The sequence below is a fragment of the Staurois parvus genome, unplaced genomic scaffold (assembly GCF_062004578.1).
Source record: "Staurois parvus isolate SC_StPar_1 unplaced genomic scaffold, SC_StPar_1.0 ptg000249l, whole genome shotgun sequence".
NCBI classification, from domain to species: domain Eukaryota; kingdom Metazoa; phylum Chordata; class Amphibia; order Anura; family Ranidae; genus Staurois; species Staurois parvus.
The window spans coordinates 13,065,381-13,092,183 of record NW_028318045.1 but is presented as its reverse complement, the minus strand read 5'-3'; the positions used below and the strand labels follow the sequence as shown (position 1 = coordinate 13,092,183).

At 44.0% G+C, this 26,803-nt stretch overlaps 1 protein-coding gene across 4 annotated transcripts in view; it reads right to left on the bottom strand.

The window, feature by feature from the left end:
• SHISAL1 (shisa like 1) overlaps positions 1–26,803 on the bottom strand; it is a 210,695-nt gene that overhangs the window by 45,089 nt on the left and 138,803 nt on the right. For all 4 annotated transcript variants that reach the window (XM_089680792.1, XM_089680790.1, XM_089680793.1 and 1 more), the window contains 2 exons: positions 25,575–25,674; positions 12,522–12,735 (listed from right to left, as the gene is read on the bottom strand). In XM_089680792.1, the coding sequence (XP_089536918.1) occupies positions 12,522–12,735; positions 25,575–25,641 (281 nt within the window). In that variant the 5' untranslated portion in view covers positions 25,642–25,674. The remainder of the gene's footprint in view (positions 1–12,521; positions 12,736–25,574; positions 25,675–26,803) is intronic.

The following is a 26,803-nucleotide window of genomic DNA, read 5'->3' as shown; positions in this document are numbered from 1 at the left end:
CACTCCTTGCTCCAGCCCTGCCCTTTTTATATCACCTATTGGTGGTCATCAGTGGAGCCCAAACTCTGGTCCGGACCCACCTGCTTAACTGTGGCCCCGAAAACCCGGAGTGGACTCCACCTAAACTGTCAGGTATGAGCATATGCGAGGTGACACATAGCGTCCCTCTATCACCTCGCCGTTCATCCTGTCACATATCCCCCCCCTCTGCTCAAGCCCCTGCGGCTGAGCAACTGTCCCAACCAGGCAATGGACCCGGGAGAGGGCATCTACATTGCTTTGCAGTTTCCCCGCTCTGTGTTCCACCGTAAATCTGAATGCTTGTAGCGCAAGAAACCACCTTGTCACTCGGCTATTTTTCTCCTGGTTATCGCACATCCATTTGAGCGGGGCATGATCAGTAACCAACTTGAACTGCCTTCCTAACAGGTAATATTTCAGGGCCTCCAAGGCCCATTTGATGGCCAAACCTTCCTTCTCCACAATGGCATAGTTTCTCTCATGTTTGTTGAGCTTTCTACTTAGGAAGACCACAGGGTGCTCCTCCCCATCTCTGATTTGGGACAGTACTGCACCTAGTCCCACGTCAGAGGCATCAGTCTGTACCACAAACTCTGTTGTGAAATCTGGGGTCACAAGCACAGGTTGAGCACAGAGAGCTTGTTTCAGCCTTTCAAATGCGGTCTCCGCCTCGGGATTCCACTTAATCATGACCGGCCCCCTACCTTTTGTCAGATCTGTCAGTGGGGCTGCAATGGTGGCAAAATTGGGGATAAACCGCCTGTAGTATCCTGTGATCCCAAGAAATGTCCGGACTTGCTTTTTATTTACAGGTTGGGGCCACTTTTGAATCGCCTCAATTTTATTGATCTGAGGCCTAATGAGACCTCGACCAATGATGTAGCCAAGATATTTGGCCTCCTCTAAGCCTATGGCACACTTTCTGGGGTTGGCGGTAAGACCTGCTTCCCTCAGCGAATCTACGACCGCTTGCAAGCGGGACAAATGAGATTCCCAGTCTGGACTGTGGATGTCGACATCGTCCAAATAGGCAGCTGCATATTGGCGATGTGGTCTCAACGTCCTGTCCATCATCCTTTGGAATGATGCAGGAGCCCCATGTAAACCAAACGGCATCCGCTTATACTGAAAGGACCCCTCGGGGGTAGAGAATGCCGTCTTTTCTTTTGCAGCTTCCGTTAAAGGAATCTGCCAATAGCCTTTGGTTAAATCTAAGGTGGTTATGTACCGAGCCGTTCCCAACCTGTCAATGAGCTCATCCACCCGAGGCATCGGGTACGCATCAAATTTAGACACACTGTTCAGTTTTCTGAAATCATTACAGAAACGAATTGTTCCATCTGGTTTTGGGACCAACACTATGGGACTCGACCACTCACTGTGAGATTCCTCAATTATTCCCAACTCTAACATGTCCTTTATTTCCTTTGCCACCGCTTCCCGTCTGGCCTCGGGTATTCTATAGGGCTTGACATTTACGCGGACCCCGGGCTGGGTAACTATGTCATGCTGTATGACCGTCGTCAGTCCAGGTAGGTGAGAGAAGAAATCTCCATTTTTCCTCACAAACTCCTTAACATCGTTTTGTTGGGCTACTGACAAGGTTTCAGTTATAGGTACCTGAGGGGCCACGGGAACCACGTCCTTTTGAGGGCTTGGTACTGCCAACAAACTTTCCCTGTCTTTCCAAGGTTTTAAGAGATTAACATGATAGATTTGTTCGGGTTTCCTTTTTCCTGGCTGGTAAACTTTATAATTTACTTCCCCCACTTTCTCCCTAATTTCAAAGGGACCTTGCCACTTTGCGAGGAATTTACTTTCCACGGTGGGGACTAGCACCAGCACTCTATCCCCAGGGTTGAAGGTACGGATCCTGGCACCCCGGTTATAAACCCTTCTCTGAACCTCCTGGGCTTGCTCCATGTGTTCCCGAACAAGTGGCATGACAGCTGCGATTCTATCCTGCATCTGTGAGATATGCTCGATGACACTTCTATAGGGTGTGGACTCTGTCTCCCAGGTTTCTTTTGCAACATCTAGCAATCCCCTGGGATGTCTACCATACAGTAATTCAAAAGGTGAATATCCTGTAGATGCCTGAGGTACTTCCCGTATAGCGAACATGAGATATGGTAGCAAAAAATCCCAATTTCTCCCATCTTTGTCCACCACCTTTTTTAACATATTCTTAAGGGTCTTGTTAAACCTTTCCACAAGCCCATCGGTTTCGGGGTGGTAGACCGAGGTACGGAGATGGGAGATTTTAAACAATTTGCATAACTCTTTCATAACTCTAGACATAAATGGCGTGCCCTGATCCGTTAATATCACCTTTGGAATACCTACACGACTAAACACCCGGACAAGCTCTTTGGCGATATTTTTAGCGGAGGTATTACGCAAGGGGATGGCTTCAGGATACCGGGTGGCATAGTCAAGTATAACCAGTATGTGCTGATGGCCCCGGGCAGACTTTACTACTGGACCCACTAGGTCCATGCCCACTCTTTCAAACGGTACTTCAATTATGGGTAGAGGTACTAGCGGACTGCGAAAATGGGGTGAGGGCGCAGAATATTGACATTCCGGGCATGACTCACAATGCGCTTTGACGTCTCCATGTAAGCCTGGCCAGAAGAATCTCTGGGTCATTCTCTCCTTTGTTTTCTCTACACCCAGGTGTCCACCCATTATATGCCCATGGGCTAAATCCAGTACCATCCGGCGAAAGGGTTTGGGTACCACTAACTGTTCTACCACCTCCTCCCCTTGCTTTACCACTTGATACAGCAAGTTATTGTTAAGAGCCATGTAGGGAAAAGACACCGCTACATCATTTTCCACTGGTTCCCCATCAATCATTTTAATGTTTTCACGGGCTCTATTAAGTGTGGAATCTTTCAGTTGTTCCGTACAAAAATCCTCTTTTCTGACCTCTAGGTCAGGCACCACATTCTGTCCACTCTCACTAGAGCCAGCGATCATCTCTTGTTCTATATCCTCAATGTCTGGGGTTGGATCCAACTCCTCCTGCTTCATGCTGCACACACGTGGGTCTGCGCAGACAAACACTTCCTGGGCATCCCCTGGTTCCAGGTCATAATAGGCTTTTTGGGATTCACCTGTCAAAAACGGTGCAAGCAGTCCTGCCCATTGCTCCTTTTTCCATCCTTCCCGAACAGCAACCCTTTCAAAAGTTGTGAGGTAGGCCTCCACATCATCCGCAGGTGTCATTTTCTGCAAAACATAGCTGGCCCGCGCCATTTTCTGCTCCACTGGCAGCGGATCTGCAGATTCCTTCTTTAATTCTAATAGGTGTTGGGCCACCTGCTTAAGGAGCTCTCGGTCTGCTTGTTGGGCTTCATGTTGTGCCTGTTGGGCTTCTGCCAACTGGCGATTCGTCTCCCGTTGTGCTGCGTTGGCCTGCAGCAAGGTTCTTATAACTTCCTCCATCTTCCCACTTGCTCAGGAAGTTGCCCGCCAAATCCACCATATGTGGGGTTAGCTCAGGTGGGGGATCTCCTTCCCTGGGACAAAGGTAGACCGCACAGCAGGCTTTCGTCAAAATCTGACTGGTTGTCAGTTTTATTAAAAAGGTTTGCAAGAAATATCAAAATAAACAAAACATCAAAATAAACCCTTGCCATCCAGGCACTAACTAAACAGAAGATGATTCCTCTCTCAGAGGTGAAGGGCTTCTCCCTGTCACCAAAACAAAATAACAGCAAACCTTTTCTTGTAGGTATAGTCCATACACACAGCTCTCTCAGAATACCTCTCTGAGTCCCAGGCCACGAGCCACTCCTTGCTCCAGCCCTGCCCTTTTTATATCACCTGTTGGTGGTCATCAGTGTAGCCCAAACTCTGGTCCGGACCCACCTGCTTAACTGTGGCCCCGAAAACCCGGAGTGGACTCCACCTAAACTGTCAGGTATGAGCATATGCGAGGTGACACATAGGGGTTTATTTACTAAAGCTGGAGAGTCCAAAATCAGACTCCCTTCTGCATAGAAACCAATCAGAATTTAGAGAGATAAAGTACTTGCCAAAAGTCCTGGTTTAAGCAGCTTTCAAGTTTTCTGAGCAAAAGGGCCTTATCTCCCAAAGTTAGTTCCGATGTTAAAAGGGAGCTTCTTCAACTTCAAATCAACTCAGCTTAGCCTAACTTTCTGCTCCAAGCATAACAGCTTTTCTAGGACCTCAGCAGGGTGTCTCCTTGAAGCAGAGAACCAATCGCCTCATTTGGGGAGGGAGGTGTATGTGGAGACTCCAGCTAGAACAAAAATCCCTCATAACTTATATCATGGCCCATAACTTACCCTCGGTGCATTTAGCAGCCTTGCCACTAGTAGATTAATATGCAGACGCATCTGCTGAACGTCTAGATATGAAATATGACATACCTGCTTTGACGGTTAAGGAGATATAATTTTCTGCTCTCCTGTAGATGACAGCTAGGGGGTGTAATATATCATGCGACTTGTATTAAAGTGACCAATCTGAATTTATGCCTGGTTTTTATGTAAGTCTTTCATATTCCAAGATATGAAATCATAGGGGAAAATGGATGTTGAATGTGATTTCTGGTTTACGACTACCTGGAATGCCTTTGAGCTCAGTGAAGGACTAGGTTTATGGCTTTACGATCCCTTTCCAAGCAAGAGTCTCACAGACATACGGGGGCCAGGCTAATTGGGGTTTATAACCATGAGCCCTCCTGCTGGGCCTTGATGCCTTTGATCTCTGCATCAAACAGACCACATGTCACTCAACAGAGAGAGAGGGGGGGGTATGGAGAAGGAGAGAGAGATACAAGATGGAGGGTTTGGAGCAAAATGTATGACAGTGTCCATCTCTGTGTGCACGATTGCTACAGTCTGAACTAAGAAAACAAATGCAGCCTCCACATCTAAGTACTAATAAACTGCAATGCATCATTTAACTACTGCCTTAACAAAGTCCCTGAACTGGAACCAAAGGGTGGATTTTTAATGACTGAAGGGGAACCTCTTTTGAAAAAAAGGTTTGTTTCTGTATATACAGGGTGTGACCAGGGGCGGACAATGGTCAGTCCGCCCCTAGGTGTGACACTTTAATTCCCAGAATGCCTGTGGTGTAGCACTATGGTGGCAAGTCATACAGCCATGCACTAAAAGAGTGTTGTGACATATTCCAACTTGCACTCGCCTGGGTCACAGACCAGTTGGCTCAGTCTTTATGGAATAGTAGAAGAAATAACATGTGTGTGCGTTGCACTGTTGGTGGAATCTGGGGCAGCGGATTAACATCAAATTTTGTGTGAAGATTGGCAAAGGTGTGAGCGAAATTTTGAATGGAATAGGCATTTTAAAGAGGAAGATGTCTGCGATGAAGCAAGACGTGGGCAGCCAAAAACGCAAAGGATGGATGCAAATGTGGATTGAGTGTGTGAATGATGGCAGAGAAATTGCACGTGAACAGGGAAACAAAGTGGCAGATTCTAATGGAGGATTTGGGAAGGAGAAATATTTCCACAGAGATGGTGCCTCAAATCTTGACAGAAGATCAGAAAGACCGTCGTCTTCAAATTTCATCCGATCTTCTGAAGAATGCATAGGTGTTTGATAGGGTTATTACCGGTCCATTCTGGGAATTAAATTGCCACATCTGGTATTGATATATCAGCAGAATATTCTTGAAGACTTGTCACATTACTGCCCTGCATAGGAAAACTACAGTTTCACTTTAACATTCCTCAGAAGGGATTCTGCCTGTAAAGGGTTACTTCCTACTCTCAGGGAGATGAAAGTGGAATCCCAGCAAACAGCTTCTCGGGGACCCGGCTTCTGATTCTTCCTTGTTATTTAGGCTCCACACAGTTGCCATGGAGATGGCCTAATGGATGGATTATAGATTTATTTATAAATGGTATTAATTGGATTCCGGAATTGAAATGGAAATGAGAGACTGCAGGTCCAGGAGAGGTATCACTCTTCCTTCATCTGCATATGAAGCAGCAGCCATCCAGACACAGCTGAGGGACTTTCTGTCAGAAGTATTGTCATGCAGAACAATGGGCCAGAGCAGTCCTTTGATCTCTAACCTTTTCATCTTAATGTCTTTTTCTCTGCCCTGTTCTGGCTCTCTGCTTTCCAAACGTATAAAACCAAGACATACTGCTGTTAAAGGGACAGCCAGTAGAAACACAATGAGGGGAATTTATCAAAAGTGGATCAGTCAGAATCTGGAAGAATTGTGATTGGTAACCAATCACCTTCCAGCTTTCATTTTCAAAGCTTAACTGTACAAGCTGAAGATAGGTGCTGATTGGTTGCATACACAGCTGCTCTAGATTCTGTATGCTCAATTTTTGATAAAATCCCCTACTACTTCCTCCTGAGAGGATGTTCACCCTACATTTTACACAATTTGTTGATGCTGAAGAACTGAAGTGGACTTATAATCTATAGACACTTCAGCTCCAGTGAGTCTGAGCCGTTGTTCCGGGAAGATGCCTACCGTTTTTTAGAGCCGACGGTCTGCTCTCTTATAATAGCAATCAGAGTGTCTAACTAGCTACTCAACTGTTATTACAAGCGGTGGGAGGGGACTCTCCTCCTTCCGCCGCCTACCGCAGCTTTAACACGATCTCCCATCCCACTGAGTCCCGACCAGGGGCGGACTGACAGCTCATGGGGCCCCCGGGCAATAGGGAATCATGGGGCCCCTGTGTCCTTGCCCAAAGTCAAAAAAGCCTATGAAAAAGGTACCAGGGGCATCTCATGGGGCCCCTTACTGAGCCCGGGCCCTCGGGCAGTGCCCGAGTTTCCAAATGGTCAGCCCGCCCCTGGGCACTACTGTGAAATCCTCTGAGGCTGGTTCAGATCGTTGCAATCTGGCAAATCAGCTTTTCTGCGAAACATAACTGTTGATCCTGCCAGAAATTTTGTGAGCTAACTTTGACTCTGCTGCACTCATATCAGCTACATTTTCCTCAGGTATAGGTGTGTTGTCACCCCATGGCAGGATGAGTTTACTGGCAGGGTCGCCAGGTATAAATGAAGTAAACAAAACCTGAAACAAGAAAACAAATACAGTCACCACATTTGATGACTGGTAAGCTGGAATGTATTACATGTTTTTTATTTGACCAGTTGGTGTTTCCGCCGACTGATTACAGAGCCGGACAAAGACTGGATCGTCTTTGTTGGACTCTATGATATAGCTACCCGGAAGAGATTACCTTATATCATCTCCAGTTTACTCAGAAATAAACACCACCTTTTAAAAAAAAAAAGAAAAGCATTTAATCATATTAATCTTGGTGTATTTAAATGCTTTTAGGGGCAGAGGAGGGATTTGGGGTCTTATTGACCCCCGATCTCTACATAAAGGATACCTGCCACATGCTTATTGCTGTCACAAGGGATGTTTACATTACTTGTGACAGAAATAAAACTGGTGAAAAAATGTTTTTTAAAGCAACAATGTAAGAAAAAGAATTAAAGTGACACTGCCTCCCAGCGTTTGCGCACAAAGGCGAATGCATGAGTCAGTCTCGCCCGCACACAAACAGCGATCGGCCCACACATGTGAGGTATTGCCGCAAACATCAGATCAAGAGGAATTCTAGCACCAGACCTCCTCTGTAAATCTAAAGTGTTGAAATTTAAAGGCTTTCAAAGCATCACCTATGGATAGTAAAATTTACATAATTTGTCCTGTTGCATGGGTGTGCACAGTTTTCAAGCATGACATGTTTGGTATCTATTTGCTCGGTGTAACATCACCTTTTATAGTTTATAAAACTATACGGGTTACGTGTTGTGTTTTTTTCCATTAAAATTCATAAATTATATGTAAACTAAAAGTGCCAGAAAAGGCTTGGTCTTCAAATGGATAATAAAGTTTCCTTTAAAAAAAATGATCAGTAAACCATTTGAAAAAAATCTGAATCCCAACTCAATTTGGTCTAATGATGCAGCTATTTTTTCTTAGTAATAGCTGTGGGCTCTGTTACTCACTTGAATTTTCTCCTTGTTAGAGCAGAGATGTGAGCCCAGTGTGAGACTGTAGCACCCACATGGAGGCTACACTGTCTTCTGCCTGAGCGCAGTGCTGGTAACTCTGTTCAGGCTGCTGGTGGAGGGTAAATTGGTCATTTATAATGAATGAAACCCCCAAGATATGTGCATTGCTAAAGGTAAGTGACTCATTGCAGGCACTACCAGGGGCAGACTGACAACTCATGTGGCCCCTGGGCAATACGGGATCATGTGACCCCTGTGTCCTTGCCCAAACTCAAAAAAGCCTATGAAAAAGGTACCAGGGGCATCTCATGGGGCCCCCTACTGACCCCGGGCCCTCGGGCAGTGCCCGAGTTTCCAAATGGTCAGTCCGCCCCTGGTCACTACTGTGAAATCCTCTGAGGCTGGTTCAGATCGTTGCAATCTGGCAAATCAGTCAGTTGGGCTGCAGCAGCTTTTCTGCGAAACATAACTGTTGATCCTGCCAGAAATTTTGTGAGCTAACTCTGCCTCTGCTGCACTCATATCAGATACATTTTCCTCAGGTATGGGTGTGTTGTCACCCCATGGCAGGTTGAGTTTACTGGCAGGGTCGCCAGGTATAAATGAAGTACACAAAACCTGAAACAAAAAAACAAATACAGTCACCACATTTGATGACTGGTAAGCTGGAATGTATTACATGTTTTTTATTTGGTTTAGATACACTTTGACAAAGCCTTGAGTTGTATTTTTAATGCAATTCTAACAGCTTCATTGAGAGTAATGTAACAAAAATGGAATTTGAAGGGCCACACCGCTTCTAAGAGGTCTAGATATAACGTTATTCTAATAAAAGTCAAGGGGACAATACAAAGATGAGCCAATGATTTTCAGGGGTCCAAAAATGCCCCCTTCATGAGGGCTTGATTAAACACAATGAGAATGAACAGATGTGTATTTTGGACCTTTAATGTTATTTCTTCCAGTGTGATTATAAGCACACAGGGCTGCTGTTAGAAACCACAGGGCCCCATACAGCCAACCTGATAGCCCCCCCCAAAGAAAAGTTTACTATGCATCAGTTTTAATGTACACAGTGGGTGATCAGTATTGATCACCCATTGTGTTCATTCAGGAAAGGAAGGGGCTGATAAATGTGACATATTTACCGGACCCTTCCCCTCCCCCCCATCATGAAGGATCCTGTTGTGTGCTTGCAGCTGCCGGTGGGAAGGAGGGAGGGCAGCTGGCAGCACTGCAGGAGTGGGGGGCACACAGGGGGGCCAGGGAAGCAGGGGGAAATGTATGGTGGACAGGAAGGGTGATGGGTGCACCGGGGGGGGGGCAATTACTGGAACTAATGCCCTGTATAACTCTCTCTGCAGCAGCTGAAAGCCAGCAGGAGGGAGAGGAGAAGGAGCCAGCTTTCAGCAGCTGCAGAGAGAGCCATACAGGGGATCGGTTCCAATAATTGCCACCCCAAAGTCAATCACCCTCCCTGCACACATCCGATTCACCCTGACCTGAGCCCCATACAAGAGGACCACTGGTACCCCCTTATCCACAGCCCTGCAAGCACAGGTCTCTTGTCAGCAGCTTCTTTGAGAGGTAAGGCTGCACTTACAAGAACCAAACCAGCAATACTTACCTTAATTTTTTCCTCTGTTAACTGTGATCATGTGTCTAATGCTGTAGAATTGGCCACATTCTTTTTCATCAAAGTATGGCTCAGACTTCATGTAAAATGGCTGCTCTGGCTGCAGTACACAACCCGAAGTCTCACTGGATAAAATAAAGTGCCCAATGCTATGGTTTTAGTCTAAGAGCACATGACCAAAGTTATGATTTCAGTCTGAGATCGCATGACTATTGGTCCCATCGTGAAGAGTATGTGAACCCCTACCCAGAAGCGTCCCTAGGTTTGGTGTCACCCGGTAACACTTGGTGACACCCCCTCCGACGATCCCCGCAGGATGGATCGGATCTGCGGATTGAGCATAATGGAATGGAGTCCAATCCATTATGCTCCCCAGTCCACAGATCCGATCCATCCTGCGGGGATTGTCGGCTTGCTTTATAACTTCCCTTTCGTGGAGCGGGTCCGGTGTCACCCTGTGCGGTAGGTGTCATCCAGTGCGCACACCCCCCCGCACCTGCCTAAGGACACCACTGCCCCTACCTAACATTACCAAAACATTTGTACAGTCCTGGCCAAAAGTTTTGAGAATGACACAAATATTAATTTTCACAAAGTCTTCTGCTTCAGTGTTTTTGTCAGATCTTACTAGGGTATACGGAAGTATAATTACAAGCATTTCATTATTGACAATTACATTGAATTTATGCAAAGAGTCAATATTTGCAATGTTGACCCTTCTTTTTCAAGACCTCTGCAATTTGCCCTGACATGCTGTCAATCAACTTCAGGGCCACATCCTGACTGATAACAGCCCATTCTTGCCTAATCAATGCTTGGAGTTTGTTTGAATTTGTGAGGGTTTTTTTGTTCACCTGCCTCTTGAGGAATGACAAGTTCTCAATGGGATTTAGGTCTGGGAGTTTCCTGGCCATGGACCCAAAATGTCAATGTTCTGTTCCCCAAACCACTTAGTTATCACTTTTTCCTTATGGCAAGGTGCTCCATCATGCTGGAAAAGGCATTGTTTGTCAGCAAACTGTTCTTGGGGGAAGTTGTTCTTGAACTATGTTTTTGTACAATTCTTTTATTCTTGGCTGTGTTCTTAAGCAAAATTGTGAATGAGCCCACTTCCTTGACTGAGAAGCATGAAACGGGACTGATGGTAGGTCTCACCTTTTTCTTCCCCTGACAAGGTTTTTTCCGGATGCCCCAAACAATCAGAAAGGGGATTCATCAGAGAAAATGATGTTACCCCAGTCCTCAGCAGTCCAATCCCTGTACCTTTTGCAGAATATCAGTCTGTCCCTGATGTTTTTCCTGGAGAGAGGTGGCTTCTTTGCTGCCCTTCTTGACACTAGGCCATCCTCCAAAAGTGTTCACCTCACTGTGCATACAGATGCACTCACACCTGCCTGGTGCCATTCCTGAGCAAGCTCTGCACTGGTGGTGCCCCAATCCCGCAGTTAAATCAACTTTAGGAGACGGTCCTGGCACTTTTTGGCCTTTCTTGGGTGCCCTGAAGCCTTCTTCACTACAACTGAACTTCTCTCCTTGACGTTCTGGATCATTTGGTAAATGGTTGATTTAGGTGCAATCTTAGTAGCAGCAATATGTTTGCCTGTGAATCCCTTTTTATGCAATGCAATGATGTCTGCACGTGTTTCCTTGCAGGTAAATTAATGTTTGTGTCATTCTCAAAACGTTTGGCCAGGGACATATATATATATATATTTAGTGTGCGCATACTGTACATATCAGGGGCGGACTGACAACTCATGGCCCCTGGGCAATAGGGGATCATGGGGCCCCTGTGTCCTTGCCCAAACTGAAAAAAGCCTATGAAAAAGGTACCAGGGGCATCTCATGGGGCCCCCTACTGACCCCAATCCCTTGGGCACTGCCCGAGTTTCCAAATGGTCAGTCCGCCCCTGGTACATATTTAGTATATATAGATATATATTTAATTAGTATATATAAAAGCGGGGGGGAATGTCAGAGGCAGGAAGGCTGTGCTCCTGGCACAGCTAAAAAACTGGCCACGTTGCCCCAATGGGATGGATGAACTCTTGTGCCTAGCATTGTCAGTTTGCAATAGGAAGGCAGGGTGGCTACCTAGATAACTATGTATTTCACACAAAGGAAGCAATGCAAAAAAGAGCCGAATACTTTTTAACACAAGTACATGGTAGAACAGGCACATATCGGGAATGTAATATGTTGGGGTAACATACACTTTAATCTAAAATGATGCAGTGTTGATCACAGGCTTAATGACATCAGTGCCGCTCTCTGCATCATTATACTGTGCATGCAGGGCTAGGTTTTGGGGCCGAAACAATCTCAACCTTTTCTCAAACATTAAATAATGCCTAGCTCGCTGGTAAAAAGCTGGACATGGAATGAGAGCGCTCACTTTTGGTGGAGGGGACAGCAGGGTGAGGAGTGAGAATGAACTGTCCCCAATGCGCCCCAGCCATGCCATGCCATCTCTTCCCACCTCTGCAGTTCCCTTAGAGGACGGGTCTATGACCCCCTGCTTTCACAGGATGTTCTCAGTCTTTCAGGTTGAATGATGGTAGTTATCACTCAGCCCTGGAGGTTGAGGACATTTAGTGCTGAAGAGAAATTACTGTGAGGGACAGAGTCAGAGAGGAGGTGAGTATGCTGCTCTTATGTTTTATAACCGCCCGGAGGACATTGATAAATATTAGCCTAGAGTTGGGCTTTAAGAAAAATGTATGCTGTGTTTGTATGCTGTAGTGCTAAAATGCCATTCAGTGCAAAAACCTGAACTCAGTAATACGGTGGGATGTCTACATAGTTTTGACCGTATTGTGCTTACAAATGACAAGGTGTACCTGTCCTTCACTTACTTGTGCATATATCCATCTGAGCCCATAGTGAGGTTCACCTGCATGACGCTGTGGAACTCCGTCTCATTGCAGCAGTATTTGAAGACGGTGTTGTTATGGTGGCAGCACAGGACGTACGACTTGTTGTCTGAAAGGCGCGGGCAGTGGAACCCGAAGTGATATCGCCCTTTACTGTCTGTATAAGGCTCACAGACACGGAAATGAGCAGAGGAGGCTGTGGGAGATAAAAGTGTTGTTGATGAAATAAAAAAAATATATATGTTAAGCCAATATTGTATCAGAAGTCATTTTTAATTGGACTTATAGACAGTCCAGCCCACACTGCAGCCTGGTTTGACTTTCCAATGCAGAATAACCAGCAAGTTGTTATCCAGTTCAACAGATGTGCTCAAGCTCACCACACCAGTAATTCCAGGTATCATCTCTTGAGCTGGATAACAAATTGCCAAAGCATATAGCACTATAGATTAGCAGTGCCTCATCCTGAGAATTGTGTGATCTTGATTGTGATTCTTTTAAGCCACCAATAGAGGACACAGTGGTTACAGCAGTAACATGTTATTTGGTATTTGCGTAACAAGGCAAATAGTCATTTATTATGCAGCTCTTGACTGTTGAGAAGCAATGGCTAAAAAGGTTTGTTAACAACAAAAGCCTTTCCCCAAAAAGAACATTCAAGCTGAAAGAGGACAAGGCCACAGATCTTGCCAAAGACAATTCCAATAATGTATGCTGTGTTTAGGGGAGTGCATATACCCAATAACTTATCTAAATAGCCTCAGAAGCACACCTGTCCTCCATAGTCCCAGTCAGCAGAACTCCATGTACATACTTGAACATTATGGACATACTGTAAAATGTTCAGCATTAATATTCATAAAAATGCCCCCCTTCCCTTCAAACTTACCATGCAATCACTAATCAAGGCTCTGTTACACTAAAGCTCCAGGGGTTGTCATCACAGGGATGGTATGAATAGCCACCTGAGAAGGTGATATCTTGATATGATCTGTATATCTGCATATTTAGTTGAAAGTTTTACAGTACTTTTACTCTGCTGTTACAGTTTTTGAGTTACAGTATATGATTCTATCCATTGCTTGTGGTAGCCTTTTTACTTATTTGGACTTATAGTGACATTGTTTCTTTATCATATTGGCAACTATCCTTGATTAGCTACCACAAGTACAAATGCACAAAGAACCGATAAACTCTACACCTCATTCTGCAAAGATAATATGCAAAATGACCCAGAAGTTCATCCAGATTCCACACAGCCGGTGAGCATGTGTCTGTAAGACTGGCGGGCATCCACATGAGATATCTGGCCTGAGTTTAAGCTGCAGCTCACATTTCCTGTCTGTGGATGTTTGATGCGGTCACATCAGTAGACCCACTAACAGTAGCATATTGGTCACAGGCCGTACAAAGACAGGAAAGCGTAATAAGATACACATTGGGATGCATCTAAAAAGTTGCATACATTAGCGGTGGCTAATGTGTTGATTAGACAATTCAATGGCTGTTTAATCAAAGATTTAGTCCAATGAAAAGTGATTTGAACATTATAGGTTTAGCCTAGCTTTGTATGTGTCTTGGATGCTTCAATAGTGAGATGTCCCTCACTCCATAAAAGTCATCCTGTTTATTCAATGTATCTGATTTCCAACACCTAAGCCACACCCCATTGGGGCATAATCATAGAGGGTCACCTTTATGAAAAAGCCCATTTGGGGTGAAATGTGTCAGAAGAGCATGCGTTAAAGCAGGGACTGTGTTGGAAGTCAATTACATTGAATGAACCTAACAGGATAGCTTTTATGTGAGGGTCTGTATTTTTACTCTTGCTACATTTGTTGAGCTGGATGAGCTCTTTATTGACTGACACCTGCAACAATGGAGGTCCTGAATATCAAGTTTGGGACTTGGAGCAATGTAGTTTCTTTTATCTTTAAACTTTCACAGTGAGATTTCCTCTGCCACAATGACTGCTTTAGTTTTGGGTTTTCTCACCCACTTCTTCAAACTATTAGTTTCATCAATCCACCATGTAATGCAGATGAAAAATGGCAAACATTTTTGAAGTCCAGCCTGTGAGACAACTGTGGCTCCTTGCATAGATACCATAAAGAAATATGTGTAGACATTATGTGAATAATGTGCCACTATTTCCTAGCAATCTAACAACTATGTTTCAGGGCACTAAAGAAAATGTAAGCACTGACTGTAGGAGATACTGTAGGTACACTTTTTATGTGTCAGCTCTATGATTCATTTCCACCACTGTCTAAAAAGCGTATCGTTCAACGATTGTCTTTCAGAACACTTCAAGCCTTGACAAAGGCTTCATTTTTTTATTTATTACTAGAGGAATGTTTGATGAGCTGTTTGATCATTTAGAAATCCTGTAGGTCACAATGTATTTTCAGTCTGAAGTAGACCAATGCTGAATAAAACATTGGAAGTTAATGTGGTATGAAGTCATATTGTATCACATCCATCACATTCATCTCTGGCACGCAGCAAGAAGGTAACCTTACTACAAAATTAGACGCATCCATAGCTGGAGTTTCCAGGAAAAAAAAACAAAGTAAGCCAAGCTGTATGTAGGTTAGTGTATTATTAAGTCATAGAACTGAAAAAAAATCCTTTTTTCTCTGGTGTGAACCGTTTAATTGACTGAATCATAATTAAAATAAAAATGCCGCTTCTTCCTCTCCACCAAAATTAATTCAGCCCCCGACGTCTGCTCCGTTTCATGCATTTCCCATTTGGATAAGGCGAAGCAGAGGACATGAAAAAAAGGAATCTTGTCAGGGTATTTTCAGAAACAAAGCCAGTATGTTCCAATAGTGTTCGTGGAATGATGTTCCTTTGTGTTGTTTCCTTAGAAGGAAAATGTCAAAATTGGCTCTTTCATGAGGCTTTTGGTTTTGTAGGAAGAAAAAAAAGAAAAACTCAGCTACTCTGGACCGTTCTGAATAGCATGCCAAAGACAATTCCAATGATGTATGCTGGAAGTTATTATTTGTGATGTTATCATCCTATAGAGCAATCATAAAAGTGGTGAAAGGAAAACTATAATGGTTTATGATTATTATTTTAAAGTGGCCCCAAACTCAAAAAGGGAAATTTTCCCCACTAATAGGGTACATTTAGAAATGTTAGTAGCCTCTGCGCAGTTCCCTGTAAATTTTAACTTGTCTTCTGGTGCCTAGGCACCACTGTGCCTTGAGTCTCATAGCTGTATATCTGCATCTAAGACACTGCTGTCCCTGAATGCTAGTCTCAGGAGATTTGGATTATTGTCCTGCTCAGTGTTATCTTTGCTGGAGAGGAAGCTGCTCCTGAAGACCTGCAATGCAAGGATCTCCCTTCATCCATTCTGTTGATCTGTGCTTCCTCTATCTCTCTTGCTACATCTTGATCATTATCCTACAAGTCATTAGGGGGTCAGCATTTACATGAGGAAGTTATGCCCTGTCACTGCATACAGTGTGCAACAAGACATGGTAAGGCATTAATGGGGAAAAGATCAGCAGCAGGGAGTCTACAGGAAATACTGGTAACTAGCCCTTTGACCTCTGCCTGCCTTTTTTGTCAGAGAAGTATAGTCCTATTCAAGTGCAGAACAAATTATGGCAAGTCAGTAACAGAAAGAGATCAGCTTCAGGGAAGCTACAGGCAATACTGTTAACTAGTCCTTTGCACCTGCTTGCCTTTTTGGCACAAAGTCCTATTCAAGCCTACAAACTTGTTTTGTTTTAATACCTTTATTGTAAGGCCCCTTTCACAGAGAGCAGATTTTTTTTTAAGCAAACCAGATCGGATTGGAGGTAGGCTGATGTAAATGGACACAAGTCTGTTTATGCCCTCTGGTCCATAGGGGTGACTGGGGGGTCTGATCAGGTCCACCTGAAAAACTGGTTTGCTTTTTTTTAAGCAAACCAGATCGGATTGGAGGTAGGCTGATGTAAATGGACACAAGTCTGTTTATGCCCTCTGGTCCATAGGGGTGACTGGGGGGTCTGATCAGGTCCACCTGAAAAACTGACAGGTGGACCTCATCGAACCCTTCGCATGAAAGGAGCCTAAAGCAGAACAAATTTTTAAAATGCAAACACTTCAAAGTTGCATGATAAAAATAGTGCATGCACACTTGGAAATATTTAGTGGCTTTTCCAGAAGGTCTCCCAGTTGCTGTGGCAGGCACAGTGTAGGACCTGGGATTCCCTTAATTGCTTCATCTCTGCATTCTTCACACCCTAGAGGCTATAGGCTCTCCACACCTCCCTCTTAGCTTGTCAATATCCTACACTGGTGTAAGGAGTGGAGACCATCACTGCTCAGAACACTCCCTTGTCCTTTTTGCTAAGGATATAGCAGGTGAGAGGGAGGATTAGGATGGCAAAAGGACTGCCTGGTTCCTGGCAAAGAATGAAAAAAAAATAGTTCCTACAGAGAACTTCTTATAAGGGAATGATTTCATGGCTTTCAATTCACTAATTTTGAAGGTTTTTTTGTACTAGTGTTTCGGGTTTTTTTTTCTGCCATAAAAACGTTCTTAAAAATGCAAAACAGAAAGGGTTTTTTTTTTCTGCCTCTAAATGTTTAGCTTATAAAGCACCTCTAGACTTCCTAATGTGCATGAACACAGAGGATAACGTTAGTTGTACTACAGGCAAAACGCTAAACTCCTCTAGGAGCAGAGTTTTTTTTAAGCCAGAGTGCATGGAGCCCAAAGCAGGTTTACAGGTAAAAAGCACAAATACACAGATAAGATACAGCCGGCAAAATAAGTATTGAACATGTCACCATTTTTTTCAGCAAATATATTTCTAAAGGTGTTATTGTCATTACATTTTCACCACATGTCAGTAACAGCCATACAAAGAAACCAAAACAATTAAGTTCAGAAGGTTATGTGTACTAAAATGGAATGACACAGGGAAAAAGTATTGAACACGCTAACTGAAATGTATTTATTCGTACAAAATCCTTTGTTGGTAATGACAGCTTAAGACACCTCCTGTATGAAAAACTAGTCGCATACATTGCTCAGGTGTGATTTTGGCTTGATTTTCTTTCTTTGAAACCAATTGAGAGTTTCCTTGGCTTTGTGTTTGGGATCATTGTCTTGCTGAAATGTCCACCCTTGTTTCATCTTCATCATCCTGGTAGATGGCAGCAGATTTTTGTCAAGATTATCTTACTACATTTTTCCATTCATCCTTCCTTCCATCAAATGAAGTTTGCCAGTACCGTATGCTGAAAAACACCCCACACCATGATGTTCCCACCTCCAGGCTTGTCTAAATGTTGTGAAGCAAACTTTAAACAAGCTTCAACATGCTTTTTCTAAAGCAATGGAGTCTTGCGTGGTAAGCGTGCATACAGGCCATGGTGGTTGAGTGCATTACTTATTGTTTTCTTTGAAACAATTGTACTTGCTAATTACAGGTCTTTCTGAAGTTCTCCACAAGTGGTCCTTGGTTCTTGGACAACATTTCTGATAATTCTTTTCACTCCTCCGTCAGAAATCTTGCGAGGAGCACCTTGTCATGGTCGGTTTGTGGTGGAATGATGTTCTTTCCACTTCTAGATTATGACCCGAACAGCGCTCACTGAAACATTCAGAAGTTTAGAAATCCTTCTGTAACCAATGCCATCAGTATGTTTAGCAACAATAAGGTTGCAAAGGCCTTGAGAGCGCTCTTTGCTTTTACCCATCATGCGATGTTTCTTCTTTGATACCTTGATAATGAGACACCTTTTTATAGGCCATCAGTTGAGACGGAACCAGCCAATATTAATTTGCACTGACAAGGGGCAGGATTGCTTTCTATTTACTGATAGATTTCAGATGGTGTCCTGGCTTTCCATGCCTTTTTTGCACCTCCCTTTCTTCATGTGTTCAATACTTTTCATTGTGTTATTTCATTTTATTACACATAACTTAATTTCTCAACTGATTTGTTTTGGTTTCTTTGTACCGTATTTTCCGGCGTATAAGACGACTGGGCGTATAAGACGACCCCCTACTTTTCCTGTTAAAATATAGGGTTTGAGCTATACTCGCCGTATAAGACTACCCCTCTTCCAACGCACACCAAATAAAAATGAAAAAACATCAGATTTGATTTCAATATGGTATGGTATTTCAGTAGGGTATTCCAATGATGGGGTGCTATTCCTCCCACTGACACCAATGATGAGGCACTACTCCTCCCACTGACACCAATGATGGGGCACTATTTCATCCACTGACACCAATGATGGGGCACTATTCCTCCCACTGATACCAATGATGGGACACTATTCCTCCCACTGACACCAATGATGGTGCCCCATCATTAGTGTCAGTGTGTGAAGAATAGTGCCCCATCATTAGTCAGTGGGAGGAATAGTGCCCCATCATTAGTCAGTGGGAGGAATAGTGCCCCATCATTGGTGTCAGTGGGAGGAATAGTGTCCCATCATTGGTGTCAGTGGAAGGAATAGCACTCCATCATTGGTGTCAGTGGAAGGAATAGCGCCCCATCATTGGTGTCAGTGGGAGGAATAGCGCCCCATCATTGGTGTCAGTGGGAGGAATAGCGCCCCATCATTGGTGTCAGTGGGAGGAATAGCGCCCCATCATTGGTGTCAGTGGTAGGAATTGCGCCCCATCATTGGTGTCAGTGGGAGGAATAGCGCCCCATCATTGGTATCAGTGGGAGGAATTGTGCCCCATCGTTGGTATCAGTGGGGAGCATAGTGCCCCATCGTTGGTGTCAGTGGGGAGAATAGTGCCCCATCGTTGGTGTCAGTGGGGAGAATAGTGCCCCATCGTTGGTATCAGTGGGGAGCATAGTGCCCCATCGTTGGTGTCAGTGGGGAGAATAGTGCCCCATCATTGGTATCAGTGGGAGGAATAGTGCCCCATCGTTGGTGTCAGTGGGAGGAATAGTGCCCCATCGTTGGTATCAGTGGGAGGAATAGTGCCCCATCATTGGTGTCAGTGGGGGAGGAATAGCGCCCCATCGTTGGTGTCAGTGGGGAGAATAGTGCCCCATCATTGGTGTCAGTGGGAGGAATAGTGCCCCATCATTGGTGTCAGCGGGAGGAATAGTGCCCCATCGTTGGTATCAGTGGGGAGAACAGTGCCTCATCATTGGTGTCAGTGGGGGAGGAACAGTACCTCATCGTTGGTGTCAGTGAGGGAGGAACAGTGCCTCATCGTTGGTGTCAGTGGGGGAGGAACAGTGCCTCATTGTTGGTGTCAGTGGGGGAGGAACAGTGCCTCATCGTTGGTGTCAGTGGGGGAGGAACAGTGCCTCATCGTTGGTGTCAGTGTGGAGGAGGAATAGTGCCCCATCGTTAGTGTCAGTAGGGGAGAGGAGCAGCTGCTCCTTCTTCCAGTGCGGCCGCTCGATTTTCGCGGGCCCCATCATTGGTGTCAGTGGGGGAGGAATAGCGCCCCATCGTTGGTGTCAGTGGGGAGAATAGTGCCCCATCATTGGTGTCAGTGGGAGGAATAGTGCCCCATCATTGGTGTCAGCGGGAGGAATAGTGCCCCATCGTTGGTATCAGTGGGGAGAACAGTGCCTCATCGTTGGTGTCAGTGGGGGAGGAACAGTACCTCATCGTTGGTGTCAGTGAGGGAGGAACAGTGCCTCATCGTTGGTGTCAGTGGGGGAGGAACAGTGCCTCATCGTTGGTGTCAGTGGGGGAGGAACAGTGCCTCATCGTTGGTGTCAGTGGGGGAGGAACAGTGCCTCATCGTTGGTGTCAGTGTGGAGGAGGAATAGTGCCCCATCGTTAGTGTCAGTAGGGGAGAGGAGCAGCTGCTCCTTCTTCCAGTGCGGCCGCTCGATTTTCGCGGGGCCGCTCGGCTCCGCCTCCTCGCCGGTGATTGGTCGCCTGTGTGCCTTTCCAGTGCTGGCGCCCAATCACCGGTGCGGAGGCGGAGCCGAGCGGCCGCGTGACCATCGAGCGGCCGAACTGAAAGAAGGAGCAGCCACGCTTCCTAGACCGGATCGTCGTGGGACCGGAGCCAGGTAAGGTACAGCAGCCCCTCTGTCCACCCCTGTACTTAGTGTCCGTTGGAGGAGGAGGGGGGGCGGCGCCGCGCCGCCCCTCGAAAAAGTGCCGCCCTGACACCGGCTCGCACCGGCGTATAAGACGACCCCCGACTTTTCAGAAGATTTTCAGGGGTTGAAAAGTTGTCTTATACGCCGGAAAATACGGTATGTATGGATTGCATGGGTTGTTACCGACATGTGGCGAAAAGTTCATGTCAATAGCATCTTTAGAAATATATTTACTGAGAATAAGGGTGACGTTCAATACTTATGTTACCCGCTGATTGTATATAAAAGCTGTTTTACCTGCCAAAGGATTTGTATTTCTGTCTATCCAGTCCTGGGTTTTACACAGTTTTTCCCCACAGAACAGGACAGGAGACCTGATTTTTCTATGTTCCAGTTTAGTTACACTAATAAGTCTTTTCCCTCCCCCAGACTGTGATTGGACAGTAAAAGGACAGAAAAAGCTGGTGCCAAGTCAAATTCAGGTATTTATACTGCTTGCCTAAAAATACATTTAATGATGTATCAATTAATACAGAGCTGCAATCATTTTTCTCTTTATGATAGCCTGGGTGCTGATCCCCTAACCACTAGAGGGTGTATCTATAAGTCGTATATGACATACAGCAATCAAAATATGGAATAGCAAGCAACTACAAATGTGAAATTCACATAAAAAATTCCTTTTGACCATAGGTTCACACTGCGGATTTCAGTGCATTCTCCAGTTCGCAGAAATGCACTATAGTCCATTTAGCATGGTTTCCTATGGATCTAGTTCACATCTGTGCATTTTGAGCTGGTGCGTTTTTTGGAAAAGGTCAGTTACTTTTTTTTCCTGCATCAGATTGCATTTTATGTGTAAGAAACTTCAATGGACCTGCACCAAAAATACAAATATTGTGTTTTTGATGTGTTTTGCAGGGTTTTCTTGCTAATAGGGAAGTATGACAGCTCTGTTCATGTAGTGCAACTTTGATGCAACTTAACACTTTCTAGCACTCAAGTAAGGTTAAAAGTTGGAGTTAACGGCTACCTTTACCCCTAGCCCTAACAATTAACCCTAACCCTTAACAATAACCCTAGCCCCTAACTCTAACCCTAACATTTAACCCTAGACCTAGCCCTTACACCTACTGTAACTCTGACATGCGACTTTGGACACATATAGGTTCCTGCACTACTTCGATGCAACTTTGATGCTACTTGAGTACCAGAGACATGCTATTACTATGTTGTCCGTAAAGCCCCCAGTATGTGGAATGACATAGTGGAGGTTGTATCACAGACAATGGTAATATGTTCTTCATGGTCCAGTTGTGTCAGGGAGTCCTGAACACAATGATGCATAACATGTGTTCCTTTTCTCCTACGCATGATTTCACTGGGTTTAATAAATAGGTATATATATATATATATATATATATATATATATATACTGTACGTTTATGTATATATACAGTATATTGCTAATCACGGCACAGTGCGGAAATCAGTTGTACTTTGCCTATAAGGAGATACAAGGGGCTGATTTATAACCATTTTTGGATAATAGCCTTTTCTCTCCTTATACTGGGATTTTTTTTTTCTATTCTAGAGATGTTTCAATTTTACAATAAATTCATCATTTTTTTTTCGTTTGTATCTGCCCTCATGCAATGACCACACTCTCATGTGATGTTAACAAGTTTGTCCTTGCCTTCAGGTTCCCCCTCCACCTGTAGGATCCCATAGGCTATATTTAATGCAATAGTTACTTTATCCTTACCTTTTCTAGATGCTTACAGGATTATCATGTGATGCATGGGGTCTTCTTCTCCTGGTGGTGGACAGTCTACAATAATGTAGAGAGCGGTTGTAATGTCATGCTCTCTGCATCATTACACTGTACTTGTAGGGCCATCTGGGTGCTGGGTGTTCATTTTTGGGGCTTCTATTCAACTACTGCCCAAACACTTATTCTTATTGGAAAAGGGTAAAGATAACACTATGTAAAGATAGATAGACCAGGAGTTGTTAGGGTGTCCTAAAGAATCCATCTTGCTTCTCATGTGTCTTAGAAGTGAGTGGTGATCAGATCTATGCGACATCAGCATTTGCCTGACCCACAGCTAGTATAAATGTACCCCTAAGTTCAAGTTTACTTGTGCACAACTACTTAGTGTGCACATACTGTAAACAGTGCCTTGAAAAAGTATTCATACGTCTTGAAATTTTCCACATTTTGTCATGTTACAACCAAAACCGTAAATGTATTTTATTGGGATTTTATGGGATAGACCAACACAAAACGGCACATAATTGTGAAGTGGAAGGAAAATGATAAATGACTTTTAAATGTTTTTACAAATAAATATGTGAATAGTGTGGCATGCATTTATATTCATCCCCCTGAGTCAATACTTTGTAGAACCACCTTTTTCGCTGCAATTACGCTGCAAGTCTTTTTGGGGATGTCTCCACCAGCTTTGCACATCTAGAGAGTGACTTTTTTGCCCATTCATCTTTGCAAAATAGCTCCAGTTCTGTCAGATTGGATAGAAAGCATCTGTGAACAGCAATTTTCAAGTCTTGCCACAGATTCTCAATTGGATATAGATCTGGACTCTGACTGGCCATTCTAACAGATGAATATGCTTTGATCTAAACCATTCCATTGTAGCTCTGGCTGTATGTTTAGGGTTGTTGTCCTGCTGGAAGGTGACCCTCCACCCCAGTTCCAAGTCTTTTGCAGGTTCTAACAGGTTTTCTTCTAAGATTGCCCTGTATTTGGCTCCATCTTCCCATCAACTATGACCAGCTTCCCTGTCCCTGATGAAGAAACAACATGATGCTGCCACCACTGTGTTTCACGGTAGGGATGGTGTGTTCAGGTGATGTGCAGTGTTAGTTTTCCGCCACACATAGCGTTTTGCTTTTAGGTCAAAAAGTTCAATTTTGGTCTCAACTGACCAGAGCACCTTCTTCCACATGTTTTCTGTGTCCCCCACATGGCTTCTCACAAATTGCAAATGGGACTTTTTATGGCTTTCTTTCAACAATGGCTTTCTTTTTGCCACTCTTCCATAAAAGCCAGATTTGTGGAGTGCACGACTAATAGATGTCCTGTGGACAGATTCTCCCACCTGAGCTGAGGATCTCTGCAGCTCCTCCATGGGCTTCTTGGCTGCTTCTCTGGTTAATGCTCTCCTCAGTTTAGGTGGACGGCCATGTCTTGGTAGTTTGCATTTGTGCCATTCTCTTTCCATTTTTGGATGATGGATTGAACAGTGCTCAGTGAGATGTTCAAAGCTTGGGATATTTTTTTGTAACTTAACCCTGCTGTAAACTTCCCCACAACTTTATCCCTGACCTGTCTGGTGTGTTTCTTGATCTTCATGATGCTGTCTGTTCACTAATGTTCTTTAACAAATCTCTGAGGGCTTCACAGAACAGCTGTATTTATACTGAGATTAAATTACACAAAGGTGGACTCTATTTACTAATTAAGTGACTTCTGAGGGCAATTGGTTCCACAAAATTTTAGTTAGGGGTATCAGAGTAAAGGGGGCTGAACACAAATGCACACCACACTTTTCAGATATTTATTTGTAAAAAAATGTGAAAACCATTTATCATTTTCCTTTCACTTCACAATTATGTGCCACTTTGTGTTGGTATATCACATAAAATCCCAATATAATACATTTACATTTTTGGTTGTAACATGACAAAATGTGGAAAATTTCAAGGGGTATGAATACTTTTTCAAGGCACTGTATTCTATCACCTTTACTACCAGCCCACGTTAGTAAAGAGTAATTTAATTCTCCTTTCAAAGAATCTGTCACAGAAAAATACCTACTTGAGAAACCTCGGGAGGAATCTACCATTCTCTGACCTTGCACTAGCTTGAGCACTGAAGCTGAGCTTGCATTTATGAATGGCATCATTACCCACACATTTTATGCAACCCATCCATCAGATGCTTTTTACACTGGTCATTTGCCTTAGGCTTATTATTATTTATGGGTATTTATACAGCAGAGAACAATTTACACAGGAGCCAACAATTTAAGGCCCCTCACATTCATACATACACATGCTAGGGCCAATTATCCTACCAGCATGTCTTTGGAATGTGGTAGGAAACTGGAGTACCCTAAGAAAACTCATGCAGGCACTCGGAGAACATGCAAACTCCATGCAGGTAATGCCAAGGCTGGGATTCAAACTGATAAATTTACTGTTGCCAGGAGGAAGTGCTAACCACTTAGCCACTGTGCTGCCTACTAGATGTTAAGAACTGCAAGAGGGCTGCCAGTGCTACTATATCACATTCTCAAAAAACACCACCAGAAGAATTGTGTCTGCTTGTGCATCGGAATGCTTGCCATGTACTGCTTGTGCTTTAATAAAACCCACCGATGACTACCAAGTCTAGATGGAACTTGAAAAGTAACTACATTCTTCATGCTTTTTTTTTCTTCCACTTTTCCTGCCAGGGTTGTCCTTCTCCCCTAGCCAGAAAATCTAGCATTTCCTGCTGTGATCCACTGCCTAGGTTCCACAGCATGGGGCTCAGGCTGCCACCTTCCTCACTGACATCATTGGGAACTCAGCTGTCTCTTCTCGGATATTGCAGCCTGCCTCCAACAATGAGTGCCAGAATTGCTCCCATGAGGTTGTAGGAGCAGAGGCATGCCATACTTACCTATACCATGTCTCTGCTCCTACAATCTCTGAAGATATCAACCAACCCACCCCCAAAAATTAGGGTTATTGCAGGAAGCAATATTTCCTTTTTTGGAGTGAAGGTCCGTAAGGTTAATGCCAACATCGAGGACATTGAGTGGTTAAGCAGTCAGATTCTAGGAGGCAAACTAGGAACCTCCCAGTTGCTACCTGAGACTAGGGCGCTTTAACTCATACCAGGAAATTGTATGATCAAAGCCATCAGAGAATTTTAAAAGCAACTCATATCATATTCCAAAATTGGATTTACCTTTTGAAGACATCACCAGGAGAAAAAAGATAAGACCATTGAAAAAGCGGCTGGCCCAGCTAGTCATCCTTTTGTTCTCATCTGTCCACTAGAGAATCACCTGGGAAGAAATTGATGCAACACCTTCAGTATATACATTATAACACACATACACACACACATATATATACAGTATCTCATGAGCTTTCAAATGGAAATGAAGCATTTTATCACCAATATAAAATAATACAACATATGCTGTGGTGGCGACAGCCTTTCATTCACCATGTCTTGTGTTAGGCCTCAAAAAACATTTTATATGTATAGGTAGTGATTTGGCGGTTACTAGCAAAGAAACATAAAAATAAAAACATAGCTTGCACAGCACAACACCAACAAAAGAACCCTCTTCTACAAGAGAAATAGACTTTGTTTTCATAGTCATCCTTGCTATAGCTTCACACTTTCTGGATTCCCTGTGGTTTATGAGAGTAATGTTCAATAAAGATATATACAGTGTATATATATATATATATATATATATATATACAGTTGCAAGAAAAAGTATGTGAACCCCTTGGGATTATGTGGAGTTTTGCATGAATTGGGCATAAAATGTGCTCTGAACGTCATCTGAGTCACAACAATAGAAGAACACAGTCTGCTGAACATAATACTACACAAACATTAGATGTTGCCATGGTTTAATTGCACATAACATGTAAACATTCACAGTGCAGGGAGGAAAAAGTATGTGAACCTTTGGACTTAATAACTGGTTGACCCTCCTTTGGCAGCAATAACCTCAACCAAACGTTTCCTGTAGTTGCAGATCAGACCCGCACAACGATCTGGAGTAATTTTGGACCACTCCTCTTCACAAAACTGTTTCAGTGTAGCAATAGTCTTGGGATGTCTGGTTTGAATTTCTCTCTTAAGGTCATGCCACAGCATTTCAATCGGGTTGAGGTCAGGACTCTGACTGGGCCACTCCAGAAGGCGTATTCTGTGCCGTTGCAGCCATTGTTTTGTTGAATTACTTGTATGCTTTGGGTCATTGTCCTGTTGCATCACCCATCCTCTGCGGAGCTTCAGTTGGCGGACAGATGGTTGTACGATTTCCTGCAAAAGTCTTGATAAACTCTGGAATTCATTTTCCCATCAATGACAACAATCCGTCCAGGCCCTGAGGCAGCAAAGCAGCCCCAAACCATGATGCTCCCTCCGCCATGTTTTACAGTGGGGATGAG